The sequence below is a fragment of the Delphinus delphis genome, chromosome 16, assembly GCF_949987515.2.
Source record: "Delphinus delphis chromosome 16, mDelDel1.2, whole genome shotgun sequence".
Taxonomy (NCBI): domain Eukaryota; kingdom Metazoa; phylum Chordata; class Mammalia; order Artiodactyla; family Delphinidae; genus Delphinus; species Delphinus delphis.
In genome coordinates this window covers 23,862,326-23,876,446 of record NC_082698.1, presented here as the reverse complement: position 1 = coordinate 23,876,446, position 14,121 = coordinate 23,862,326, and the positions used below count along the sequence as shown (strand labels likewise).

Below are 14,121 nucleotides of genomic sequence, written 5' to 3'. Positions count from 1 at the left end.
GGCTCTCCATCAGTTTACATCTCTCCATTAGGCAGCTACGCACTTTATCCTGGGGGTTTCTGGATGTGCACAGATATAATTCTGGCATGTCATAGGGACCCAACTGGCTGCATTTAATTTTGAAGGGAAATGGTAAACATCTACTCCCCAGATAGAGATGCCTTGCTAAAACTGTCCAGAACCTTCTAGTTTGTGCCTCATTATTTTTTTTCCCGAGGAAATCTTACTGAACAAAGTGAAGTCTGTTTTCCCTAGACTTGAATTTGTTAGTATTGGCCACCTGCTGGAGGCTGTCTCTGATTATGCGTGGCAACTCCTCCAACTTCCCATGTACCTTTTGGTAGCTGACTGCTGATCTGGTGGGGATGGGATGGCTTTGGCCTGCCCACTGGTGGTTATGTAACTATAACTCACCTCCTGTTTGCCCAGAGATGCCTGGGACAATTTCTCCTCCAATGATCACATTATTGTTCTACCATGGGGTCTCCCAGCAACTGGCAGTGAAGTGAACTGCGTGGTGTTAGGGCCATTTACGCTTCACAGTAATCCTAGGAAGGAGATATTTATATTTCCACTGAGCAGATATGAAACAGGAGACTTATGTAATTAGCCTAAGGTTACACAGGCTGGAGTTGAAACCAAATCTGATTGACACTGAAACAAATCCTCTTATGGTTATGTTGGGTTGTCTTTTCGAATGCAAATGCTTATCTATAATAGAGCTCCTCTACAGATGTGTTAATTTACTGATCTGCCTCATAACTGCACAGTAACAAATCACTTTATTGTGATTATTTTTAACCGCATGAGTGATACATGGCTATATTTTGGTTTGGAAAGCATTGCAACATTACAAGTAAACTCAAGTTCTTATAGCCAACCCACCTCACCCCGGGCCCCTACTCAGAGGTAACTTCTATTACCATGTATTTGCGTTTTCCTCTAGAAATTTTACAATGCACTGGTGTACACACTTACAAACCTAATGGAAATATATTGTTTTGTCTTGTTTGGGTATACTGTTTGTATCTTTAATGCATTATTATTCAGTAGGCTTTTTCATTGAGTAATGTCTTAGAGACTTTTCTAGGTCAATAATCTTGACATCTACCTGATTCTTTAATGCTGTTGTATAGTGTGTGTGTGTGTGTGTGTGTGTGTGTGTGTGCATGTTGTGTAAAATGCGCTATATTCACGTGAACAAAGGTGCAGTGAATTATGGGATGTCACATCCTCTCAGGGTCTGCTCGTGCTCTCTCCTCTCTCTGGAGGACTTCTTTCCTCCCTTCCCCAGTATGACACAAACAGGCCTCTTGGCTGGTAGGGTTGAGATCTTTTGTCATCTTAAGTCCTCAACATAACAACCCAGCAACCCTATCATCTTAACTGAGATTCTTCAGTGAGAAATGAAGTGTTCACACTTCAATGGGAAGCAAAGACCAAGGATCTGAATGTTTTGGCCCAGCCCACACATGCCAACCTTCCCTCCTAGGTCTGAGCTGGAATGGTGCTGCTGGGGGGTCTACATTTTATTTGATATAAACCATGAATTCTGCATGATCTGGTCTCCAGAGTCAGGTTACCTTCAATTTTCTGCACTTGGACCCCATGATGGCTCTCATTCAGATAGCTGGGGCAGGAGAACATTAACTGCTCTGTGTCCCTGTGTCTCTCTTTGTGAGACGAGGTAATGCGGCTGTGGAGTCAGATGACACGAAGAGGTGACGGAGAGCTGTGTGAGCTTCTGCCTGGGCATCAGCCTGCCTGTGGTTTTTCTGAAGCAGAGGGTGGGGCCGCTGTCCACTTGGAGAGTGAAGCTATTGAAGTCACTCGTTTTTGGCTTGGAGTCTGAAATTAGTTTTCTGTCTGGTTATTTGCGGTCAGGTTGGGCTTCTGCCATTGCAGAGATACAAATTAACGCGGCCTTAGGCGCTGGCCTTAAGACGGGGAGTGGAACAGGCCAGAGGGGAGCGTCAGTGGTTTCTCCATTTGGATCATAAAGACTGGTCTGGGCAGCCCTGGGTCTGGAGCTATGCTGTGGAAACTCCTGCCCTGCCCTTGGAGGGGGCTGTGGTTCACCACACACTGGAGCCCCTTGTTGCCTCTGGTCTTTGATTGTTGACTATTCTTGGTGTAGCTCAGGGGAACACACTCAGGGGGAAAGGCTGGTGGAGGCATTCCAGGGCCTGGCACGTGGAAGCTTGCTTCTTCCTTTTGATTCCCCAGGCAGCTGGGCCATATTGTACTTTCATGGCATCAGTTGGAAACTGGGGCCAAAGATTCCTTAATGATGAATTGGGCGTCCATGTGCCTCACCCCCTAAGCGTAAGGAGTTTATAAATCAAGGAAAAAAACCCAACGTGATTGTCCTTGAGAAAAATACAATCTGGAGTAGTCGTAAAAATGGCAACCACACACATTTATGGCACAGGGGTTTATCAGATGCTAGACTGTGTTTCTCACTGTTCTCTATGGAGTCCTCCCAACAGCGCCGCTATTGTTCAGAGAAGTGAAGAGCTCACAGGGCTAGTTCGTCCAGCACTGGGTATAGTTGTGTTTGCCCTGCTCGCATCTTCCTTTTCTCTACTTAGTGCTCTGCACTTTCAGCAATTCAAAAGAGATTTCATTTGTTGTTTTTCTTTTAAGGAGCTTTTAGTCATTGCTGAAAAGAAAAAAGCACATAAGCGTATTCAGAGAATAAATAGGGAACTCCTAACGCTGTTGATACAAACGCAGAGGAGGGTGTGGGCTGAAGTTGTAGGAAAAGTCTCTAAGATGTAGTTAGTACTAGAGCTGGGAGTCAAAAAGGAGGAAATCTGGACACTTGCCAGCCATAAGCTCACTGGGAGAGTGGAAGTTGGGAGGTAAAGGGGGCAAAGGCCTGAGAAGGCCTGAGTGCCAGGCTTAGGCAGACGCTTTGACCTGATGGCAGCCAGACAGGGAAGCGTGAGTTAGGGTATCAGAGACCTTGGCCAGAGTCTTGGGAAGTTGTCTTAGAGACCAAAGCGGGATGGGAGCCTGGCTGGTGGTAGGGATGGTAGGGGTTGATATTGTAGTCTGCTAGAGCAGCCCTGGCCACCCAATTGTGCACCGCCTGCTTTTGTAAATACGGTTTGATTGTAACACAGCACACCCATTCATTAATGTATCCTGCTTGGCTTTTTTGGAGCTACAAGGGCAGAGTTGAGTAGTTGTGATAGAGATTGGCAAAACCTAAAATATTTACTCTGTGGCCCTTTTACAGAAAGCAATTTGCTTGCCTGAGCTTTGTAGCTCCTCGTAAGTAAGTGTCCCTTACTGGAGAGGGAGGAGGGGTAAGCCCAGTCCCTGGCACATGGTAGATGCCATAGCAGAGAACAGATAGAGATGTGTTAAGAAATGAGCAAAGCAAAAACAAAATTGCTAACAGGAAAAGGAACTATCAGGACTGAGGTGGTTTGCTAATTTAAATAATATCACAGAGAAGGGAGTCCACTGAGAAGATGAAAGACTGATAAGAGAATCAAAGAGTAAAAGACTTGAAATGTCCCAGTTCCTTCCCAGGGGTGAGACTTGGAGAGGGAAGGAGGAGGGGGGCTGAGAGCACAGGTGGCAAACAAGGGGAGGCAGCTGGTGGGACTAGGAGAGCAGTGTGCCTGCCCCGATCCTGCACATCTGGTGGCTGGTGAGAACTGGCAGAGTGCCCTCTGGAGCCCTCTCACCTCTGGCAGGAATGTGGCTTTGGGGATGCAGCGAGGGGGGGTGGTGTTGAGCCCCAGCTCAGCTCTACCAGGAAGCTGACTTGGCTGCGTTGGCTAAAAGTTTTTCTTTTCTGTTCTTTCACTTTTAAAATAGCAAGCCATATGCTTGTTGCCACCATCCGCTCCTGCAGAAGCTCACTAGAGGAGTGAGAGCTTGCTGGGAAGTATAGTGTATTCACAACTCAACCCTGGAAACTGTCGTTGAGAGACTGGCTTTGGGTGACTACCAGGGTTATGGGAAGTTAGGCTGAGGGGGTCCTCCTGCAATGTACTGGCCCACACGGAAGTCTTCTGGAGGCCTATCAGGATGGGACAGGAGCTCTGAATAGTTGAAGGGCTCAGACCAGGAGTGCTGGGAGGCTGAAGAGGATGGACATCTAGTCTACCAGTCATCACCAGGCACCTGGGGAGGAGTGTGAGTGCTTGGCAGCTGGGAGGCCCAGCCCGACAGCACGCGGGTCCTTGGGCAGGCAGTGGAGCCATGGAGCAGGTGACCTGCAGTGATGTGAATGGGAAAACCAGACACGGCACTCCTGAAGCCGGGACTCAGGGCCCCAGCTGCTCTCTGGGTCCAGATGCTCTGGAATTCAGGATTCCAGAGACAGAGATGGCTGGGGCGAGACAGTCAGGAGCTATGGACTCAGGCCCTGGCAATAAAGAAGGGCCCAACTTCTGGAGCTGGGGACGAGGGGAGTGTCTCTTTGAAGGCCTCCTTAGAGAAAAATTTGTTAAATACCAGCAAAGAAGTTATGCATGGGGTATGAGTGGTAATTGCACATCAAGATGTCTCTCTAGAAAAAACTTTTCTTTACAGATGCACAAGAAGCCACATGTACAAATGGCGATGGAAACATTTATCATAGCAGATTTTAAAGGAAAAAGACAAAACTATTTATCAGGGGTTGAAAGGATAAATAGACAGTGGTTTATTGGTAAGCCGCAATGCTCTACAGCAGTTACAGTGAATGAATTATGGCTAGGTGTGTCAACATGGATAAAACCCCCAGACTGAATGTTGGACAAAATACTCATGCTGCAGAATGTGTATCCTGTATGATAACATTTACGTGAATCCAAAAACGCTCCAAACGATGATCAAGCATTTGTGCTCCTAAACAACATATAAATCTAGTAGTGGGTGTATGATTGGGCATCTTGTATTTTTCTGTGTTCTGGAAATAATTCGTAACGAAAGACAAAGAGCAAGAGAGAGGGAGATACAAACATGTGCATGCGCGCGCGCACGCGCACACACACACACACACACACACACACACACACACACACACACGGCAGTGGAATAACCTTCTGGAACTGCAGGAATCTGAGCCCAGAACAGAAGCTGGGAGCCCTGTGGCTGGGCACTTCTCACGTGCTGCCTGCCAGGTTAGCTGTGTGTTCTGAGCCATTCCAAATGGTAACTGGCATAGTGCCCGGCCTATGGCGGGTGCCCATGCATGTGTGTGAAGTCTCCAGTTTTCAGGACATTTCAGCGTTAGGAGCTTAGCGTCAAGATGTCAAGCTTCGGGAAACTAGCTTTAAGTTAGGGGAAATGAGCCTGCTTCCTCTGAGAGACCCCGCCGGCAGATGTCTGGAGTCACAAGGTGGAGGATGGTCTGCCTTCCTGTCAAAGCGACTTCTGCAGGCACAGCTGGCTCTGGCCGTGGTGCTGAGGCCTCTCTGCCAGCTGCCCCTCACCCCAGGTGAAGGGGGCCCACAGAACTCTGTGGTCAATGCGGTGTGTGGCCTCCATGCTGGAAAGGGCAGAGACCAGGCCTCCTTTGGTCCCAGGGCTCAGTGGCTCCTTGAGGTGTCCTCACCGAGTGAGACTTGTTTCTGTTTGCCTGAATGAGCGGCAGCTGCCCGAGGAGCAGAGGAAGCTGAGCCGTGGCGCATCCTGTGTTGGGAAGCCCTTACCCTGTGCAGCCACTTTTGGAAGACAGCAGAGTCAGTGGGACTCGGTTGTGCGGCTTGCAGGAAGAGAGACTGTGCATCCTGCTAAGTACGCTGCCTTTGATGAGGGCTATTTGGACGCGGGGAGGAAGTTCGTTGTGACACCAGTCATGCCGGGAGCCCTGAGAGTTTAGCTCTTATAAGTAAGATGTTTGCTATATATAGCATGAGGAAAAGTTGCTCTTTGGAAACAGCTTAGCGCTGTGCTGGTGGGATAATAAGATTTCAAGTCCAGAAGGGGCCTTATGATTATCTGAGTTAAACCTGTTGTGGTGATGGTAGAATGGGGCTTGACAAAGATTCTCTTCTTGACCAAGCTCTAGTCAGGACCCTCCGAGCTCTTTTTCAGCTAGGCCCTGTCCTCGGATATGTCCTCAAAGAGCCCATTTTTAGCAACAATTCTGCTAAGTGAGTTTAGCCAGGATCCCCCCAACCCCTTGCAGTATCTCATCATACTCAATATCTGATCAAATTCCTCATCCTCCACCATCCCCCAGGGGACGTCTGACCACCCTGACCTGCCTTCAGTGAGAATCCTGTCGGGTCGGCTTAGCAAAGAATTTCCCTACCTTCTTAGTAATGTTCTATCCACTGACTCCCACCCTTCTCTTTGGCTATAAATTCCCACTTTTTCCTTGTTGTATTTGGAGTGGAGTCCAATCTCCCTCCTCTGCTTCAAAACCTGGGGGGTGGAGACAGTTCTTAAAGGTCATCGCAGAGCTTGGCTGCTAGACTTATAAAACTCATCTGTGGGCCAAGGCAGAAGCAGATTAGAGTTAGAAGGTGGGTAAAGGACCAAGGAAAGATAGGGGCAGGTAGTTACTAGGGGGACACAGGGCCGGCGTTGGAAGGCAGGCACCCACGAGGTCACTTCACCGTAGAGAGAGTGAACGGGCCTCTGTGGCCTTCTGAAGCTCCAGTGGGAGAGGTTTCCTGAGTCTGGCCAAGGGAGGCGATGGCAGGAAGGGGGTGAGAACCTGAAGCTCCTGGTGGTCTGAAAAGGGAGGGAGGTGTCTGGGATGGGAGTGGGGAAGCAAAGCGGGAGCAGCAGGGGTTTCGGCTACTTGAATCCATTGTCGGGTACTCGCTCTCCCTCCTGCTCTGTGGAAAGGCGGGATGCAGAGGAAGGAGCCTGTGGCTTGGTTGGCCCGCCTTTGTTCTGAGCCCTGACTCGTGGTCTTGGTACGAGGTCAGAGCCCTGGAAATTAGGCCCCAAGGAGGGGCGGGTGGCCAGCAGGAGCGTTGGGGTGATGAGCTATCGGCAGCAGTCCAGTGTCGCTGGCTCTTCCCCCTGACACACCATCGCTCCCCATGTAAAGCCTCAGACTCTGCCGGCTGCGGCCCGATTTGGCCATTGGACCCCACAGCTCCTGGATACAGTGCTTCCTGCCCTTCTGAGGGGCCCTTGGCTTCAGACTCAGTGGAGGGGCGTGAAGTTGGTTGTACCCAGGGACCTCAGGAGAAGGTCCCTGCAATGCCCCGCGGGGACAGAGGGCTGATTGTGGCAGGTGGCCTGGCTCCCCGGCAGCTCCTGTCACTCGCAGCCGCCCAGAGGGCAGGAAGGTAGGTTCTGAGAAAGGCTGGGAGCAAAGGGCAGCGAGCTTAGGTAGTAGGCAGCTGCATCAGTCTAACTGCTCTTCTAAAATTAATGGGGCCTTTTATCTCTGAAGAACACCTTTAAGCACTCGTGTGATTTGGGAACAAAGATGCAGGTCGGGGGAGAGCTGGGCTCCCCTTGAAACACAGTCCCCCATTTGGTAAAGCAATCTCTCCCTTTCTTTCTTTCTCTCCTACCTGCAGATCAACGGATTACGGCGCCACCTATGAAAAGCTCAATGACAAAGTGGGCTTGAAGACTGTCCTCAGTTACCTCTACGTCAATCCCACCAACAAAAGGAAGGTGAGAGGGGGTGGTCAATGGGTCCTGGGCATTCGCTGCGGAGTGGCAGGCCTTCCAAGGCCTAGGAGTTAAGGAAAAAAACCAGTAGCCGTGGAGTCACTTACAGAATGCCTATTTTATATGCCAAGAACACCACAGACATTGTAATTCTAACAACTGCCTAGTAGCAATAATAATAACAACAACGATAACAATAATAAAACTATATAACCACGTAAGGGGTTCCTCTCAGCCAAGGATGGCGGTGTGTGCTTCACACACCTTAGCTCATTTATCCTCACAGTGAATCTCTGGGGTAGAAATGACTACTGTCCCCATTTTACAGACAAAGAAACTGAAGCTCGGGGAGATTAAGTAACTGTCTAGCCTAATGCCAGACAGTAACAGATAACATGGTGAGCAACAGACCTGGGATTTGAAAATGGGTCTGCTTGACTCCAGAGCCGAGTCCTCCTATAGCCTCCTTTTTGCTGCTCTGTTTTCAGAGAGCTCCTTGTAAAGAGGGAGTCGGTTTCCTCCAAGGGAAGGTTAGGCAGCCCCAGGATTCTTCCACTTGCTCCAGAGCTCCTTCTGAGGCCCAGGGGAGCACACTGGCTCTGCTGGCCTCTTCTTTTCTGTCTTTCCTCTTCACTTAACAGCCAGGACATGGGTGAAATCATATAAGGTCAGACTTTGGTCACTGAGACCTCCTGGGAGGAGGGGGCCTGGGATGATGGATGGTTTTAGAAAATAAATGCTGTGTCCCAAAGGGTTGTCATTTCCCCATTTTTCCATATTGTTATTTGAATTACTGAATGTTAGAGCTGGAAGGGATCATAGATTTCATCGATACAAGCAGTTATTTGTAGTTTTTAAACTGCAGTCTTCTGCCAATGCGATTAAAGCTCTAGAGCTCCCCTCTGGACACACGCCCCCCAAATTTTGCAAACAATTTTTAGGTGTTTAGGAACACCTTGAATCCCCCCTCTGGACCCAAGATGTCCACGGAGTCTTGGTTGAGAATCTTTCATCTATACCAATAGTCTCAATTCCCAGATGAGGAAACTGAAGCCAGAAAAGGCTCCAAAGCCAGGTACGGAATGGAGCCAGTGAGAGCTCAGGACTCCTGATGCTCAGTGTAGGTTTCTTGGCTTCAGCCCAGGCTCTGCTCCTTTTCCTCCCGTATAGTCACAGCCCCGTGCTTGAAAACTCATGGTCTAGTCCTGACCGGGGAGGTTGAGGCAGTTGCTTCGTGGCCTTGAATTGAAGCCACGTCCATGATGGACACATGATAAGACTTGACTGAATCAAGTCAGCCATGATCTATCTCCACTCTTCCTCTGCCTTCTCCCTTCATTAGGAAGGAAGCTGAAGCCCACAGAGGACAGATGTCCCACCCATGTCACTCAGCTGGTCAGCGGCAGGATGGGCAGTTGGTTTTTAACTCCCAGTGACTTGGGGTCAGGTGGAATCATAGGGGGTGTCTGCACTCTGGGAGAAGCAAGAAGGGGGTATTTGACACATGGCAGATGTCCTTTAGCACTGATCTCTGACCTATGTCTGGACCACAGCAGAATTAATCACATCTTCGTGTAGGTGATAGATCAGCTGTCTTCATGAGGATTTTCCCAAGGGGCACGTGAAGGGTCACACCTGTTGGCATCCATTCTGGTAGTCATCTTTCATGTATGTTTCCCATCGGACTCCTACTCATAACATCTCTTTCAGTCTTTTTTCCATTTTTCTCCACTCCTGACTGTTTTATCTCTTCTTAGTATGATCTAGAGGTGCTCAGTAGTGTGGGGGACAAAGGGCAGGGTAAGGCAGATACTCAGGGTTAGAAGGATCATAAAGCCGGGATTTGGAGCCCACTGGTGCAGAAGTGCACCTCCATTTCTCCTTCCCAGAGGTGACGTTCAGACCATGGGCTCTCTGGAGCACTTCCTCACAGGAATTATTGCCCAGTTGACAAAAGTTAGGCTGTTTTGCATGTCTTTTCAGAGAAACACCACCAAGACACAGTTAAATCCCACCTTAAGAGGCACTGCTGCCCAGAAGGTTAAAAGTGCAGACATTTTCTTCCCTCAGATAGGGAACAGACAAAAGATAGACTAATATCATGGATTTGTTTATTTATTTATTTTGGAAATACCAATAGACATTAATTTCATAAGGAGACTGTGTGCTCCTGAAGGACTTTCTGAGTCATCCGAGGAGAGATGAAATTAGATTCTGTTTCATTTGGTGTCTTTGATTGTATTCTGAGCCTTGGGGTGCTGATGGTGCACAAATATTCTACCTTGTGACTTTCTCTTAACTAGAATATTCAAGTTCACTAGACTATGCTTCTCAAGCCGCTCAGGCAAACTGACAGTTAGATGGAAATGAAAACACTCTTATTTGTTTCTTTATTGGTCTGGTACTCTGGGCCATTATGACCTTGTAATGAAACTGTTTTGGTTTTTTTTATGTGTCCTGCTTACATGTCTTGGAGTTTAAAGCTTTGGTCACCTGGATTCTCATCTGAGCTTGAATTAAGCAGGATTCTTTTGGTTCTCAAAGCATTCAAATGATCGGTAGCTGCCCATGTTCATCAACCAGCTCATGGAAGTCGTCTGCAGCAGATTTTTCAGTTCATCTTGTCGAAACACTTGCTTTTCACCTCACGAGTTACTTATGTAACAGGTGGCTACTGCTTTCCTTGGAGGCTATGAGTACATCAGAGTTCTGTCACCCCTAGCCAAACAGTAGAGTGTGCTTGTATTTATATAGTTGTTCCCAAAGCTAACTGTTGATGTCTTAACACTTTTTTGACAACATAAAATCTCCAAATGTAGATAGCTAATAAGCTATTAGGTTGAAAGTAGAAGTGGTTAACGTGTGTACAGTCTCCTACTAGTAATAACCTTAGTTAGCGTTAACTATGCTTAGATTCCTTTTAGAAGCTTTATCTATATAATTTATCTGTATAAATTATCTATATAATTTTATCTATATAATTGCCAGTCGTCCCAGGCACTTTAGAAGGCAGGCAAGATAAGGAAATAGCCTCTATGTAAATCACACCAAGCTTGTTTTACTTATAAATGGTGAGTCTGCAACAATCTTTCCAAGAGGTTGATTTGGGGGACAAATTAGGATACATCTGGCAATGCTGGACTCCCTCAAGGAAGCTGAGATTTAGATTAGTGGTGTCTACTAGTTTTTTTTCCAAATTAGAGTATTGATATGAAGGGCTGGGTGCTACTTGAGTTGAAGTGTTCTAGACCATCCTAAGGTATGGGGCATCGGCGTTATTTTAATGGCGTTGACCAGCCCCACTTGTATTTGATGTGATTCTGCATCCCTTGCTGTTTGCTTTTCTCTGGCCACTGGCCAGTTAGCCCATTGCCTGGGTGATGTCTGCGTCTGGCACTTTGAACACGAAGAGCACTGCATTAGTTCCCCATGTGGATGTGAGGCTCGCCTCTGGAGGAGGGCTCTGCTCACAGCCTCCCCTTCCCTTTGCAGGAGATAAACGTCCCTGGGTTCCTAGAACTCATGACTGTCAGCTGACTCTGTCCCTAGGCCCATGCAGAATGGCATGTGCCGAGGTCAAGCCTGCATTTACCAGCACTGTGCTTTGTACAAACAGGCTGAAGTCTTTGTGCCTCAACAAGGGAGGGGCTTAGCTTAGACACAGGTATCTGTTTAAGAGCAAATCTTTGAGTGGATGGAGAAATGCAGGCCTGTTATGGCCTAATTGCTCTGGCTCGAAAACGGCTGACACCTGCAGATTTGGAAAGAGTGTTTTGGAAATGACAGAGAGCAGACAAAAGTCCTGACTGCCAGGGAATGTGATCAAATGTGATCAAATTACTGCAGGGTAGAGGTGTGTGCGCCTGTGTGGGGATGGAGGAAGGCGGGAGGACCATAAGGGCTGGCGTCAGAAGAGGATAAAGACTTTTTAAAATTGAGCTCCTAATAAGTTCTGGGCACTAGGCTAAGTTCACTTCTATACTCTAAGTTTCACTCTTAATCCCCTGAACCTGGTAGTTTTGTTCCCGTTTGGCAGGTGAAGAAATTGAGGCTCAGGCAGATGAGCCATTTGCTTTCTCTAAAGTAGCTAGACCACCTCTGTCTGACCACCTCTGTCTGAGGTGGTCCATCCACCTCTGTCTGACCACACAGGGCATGCTCTCTACTCTGACCTGCCTCAGCTCGGCTGCCCCTGCCACAGGTAAAAAGACCAGGTGAATGCATTCATGTCTCTATTCATAGTAACTCTGTTGCCTGGGGTTTTCTGCCCATTACTGTTAGAGGATTAGCAGTTTTTTGGAGGAGGAGAGGAGTGTTAGATCCTCCTTTCCTAACTGATTTACCAGGGAGAAGGATAATTACTTCCAGGCTACCCTGCAGAAATACAGTGGGAATTACCAGTCAGATTTCTCCGATGAGCAGGCTGCCTTTGTCAAGCTGTTAAGAGGCATTGTGTGTGTGGTCAGGTGTTGGTTATTCCCGTGTCAGTCTCTCAATACAGCGGCATAACCCTGAGCAATCTTTGACACAATGGAAAACCTCTAAGCAAAACAAAACACAGACTCTTAAGATCTTGGACCCCTGCTTTCCTTCACCATGTCTCCTGAGATCGTTGGAGGGGTCAGGGAAGGTCAGCTCTAAGATAGTACACTTTCAATTCACAGATATTAAAATCTCTTACACTAAAGCAAAGCAAAAAAAGAATGTGGAAAGATAATTTTAGGCTATTAAACTATCTGTTAAGTGTCTAGCTCCGAGCAAAGTATTTTGGATGGGAGTTTCCGGCTTTCAGAAATGTGCAGTCTATTTGGGCAGACGAGATGCACACAGAAAACAACTGCTTGCATAGACCTAGGGACTCAATCGCAAATGCAGACAAGGGCCAGGCAGGTAATGTCCATGAGAGATGTTGGCCAGGTGGGGACTGCAGCAACCGCTCTGTAATCTAAGCTCCAGATAGATGACTGTCGCCCTGCGAGAACAAGGGCTCATTACAGCCACACCATCATTGTCATCAGTTCCTGATTTTCTTAACAGATTTTTCTCTGCGTATTTTCACGTGAAACTTATGTATTTCGAAATGTGTTAGACGGGCTAGGATGTGGAGTTCAGGGTGTGGGGCCTGGCAGGCTGTCCCAAATCTACTTTAATCCTTGTATCCAGTTGGTGTCATGTGCCATGACCTGAGTAGTAAGTAATTCTCCAGGTGAAGAGTTGGTATTTGCAACGTGGTCTTTGGGGCAACAGAATAAGGGTAACACTTAGAAGCTGCTCTTGCTGGGGGCCTGCAGTGGTGCTTTTATGATCCGAGTGAGATAAATTAAGCTGAGCATGGCTCGCAGAGACCTCCCTTTGATTCAGAGGAATCACATAGAAGGTTCTGCAATTCAGAGGGACCTTTTGTGTCAGTTCAGAGTAAGACCATCAGAGTAGGAGAAGGCGGCAGACGTCTTCTTTCTGGTCCTGGTTTTCTGCCCCTGGGTGACGGGGTGTTCTTGAGTAAGCCATCTCCCTTGCAGAGCCTCCGTTTCCCTATTTGTACAGTGGCAAGGGTGGGTCCTCTACTTTTTGAGGCTCCTTCCAGCCTAGATGGTCTGGATGACCACCGTTTGGACTGTGCCTCTCAGAGGGCTACATGGTGATATGTGCGCAACTGTGGACCTTGGGCTCAATGGATAGCCAGGTGGCTAGTCCTTGGAAGGGGTGGTCCCCAAAGCTCCTGGTTTTATGGCCACACATTGGCCAGATAAGCCCTCCCATTCCGGCCAGCTCTTCTGAAGTCCCAGTTCCTTGTTCAGAAGGTGGGCGGTTCCCTGAAAGCTGCTGTCTCTGCTGGTGGAACTCAGAACTGCAGCATCCTCCGTGGCACAATTGAGGGGTTCCCTCAGCATGAGCTGATGCAGCTTCCCAAGAGCCTCACTGTGCTCACCCAGGCGTGCACAGCCCTCCTCCGGCAGGAAAGGGAGCTAGAGATGCTGTCTGCATCTGTTCTGGCAACCCGGGGGTGAGGACACCAAGTGTCACAGTAGCAGGCAAGGGACCAGCTCTGCTGCATCACACTTCTGCCTTTGTGGCCACCTACTTCCTACAGCCTCAACCAGGCACCTCATCTCTGTGGACCCTGCTTTCTTCCTTCAGAAAATGTGCACAATAAGCTATATTTAAAGAGCAAGTAAGAGAAATCCCTCTTAGCGCTAATATTCATTTCTGTTTCCAAGGTAACAAGGGTTTATGAAAATAATAAGAATGACAATGGGGCTTCCCTGGTGGCGAGTGGTTGAGAGTCCGCCTGCCGATGCAGGGGACACGCGTTCGTGCCCCGGTCCGGGAAGATCCCACATGCCGCAGGGCGGCTGGGCCCATGAGCCATGGCCGCTGGGCCTGCGCATCCGGGGCCTGTGCTCCGCAACGGGAGAGGCCACAACAGTGAGAGGCCCGCATACCTCAAAAAAAAAAAAAAAAGAATGACAGTAATAATGGTGAGGAGGGGGAGGGGCAGCAGCTAGCAGTTGTTGAGAATTTTTACTATGT

General features: G+C 48.3%; 1 protein-coding gene across 1 annotated transcript in view; it reads left to right on the top strand.

Moving 5' to 3' along the window:
* SORCS3 (sortilin related VPS10 domain containing receptor 3) overlaps positions 1-14,121 on the top strand; it is a 576,395-nt gene that overhangs the window by 244,946 nt on the left and 317,328 nt on the right. Inside the window, exon 3 of the mRNA XM_060033570.1 lies at positions 7,494-7,593. Within this exon, the coding sequence (XP_059889553.1) occupies positions 7,494-7,593 (100 nt within the window). The remainder of the gene's footprint in view (positions 1-7,493; positions 7,594-14,121) is intronic.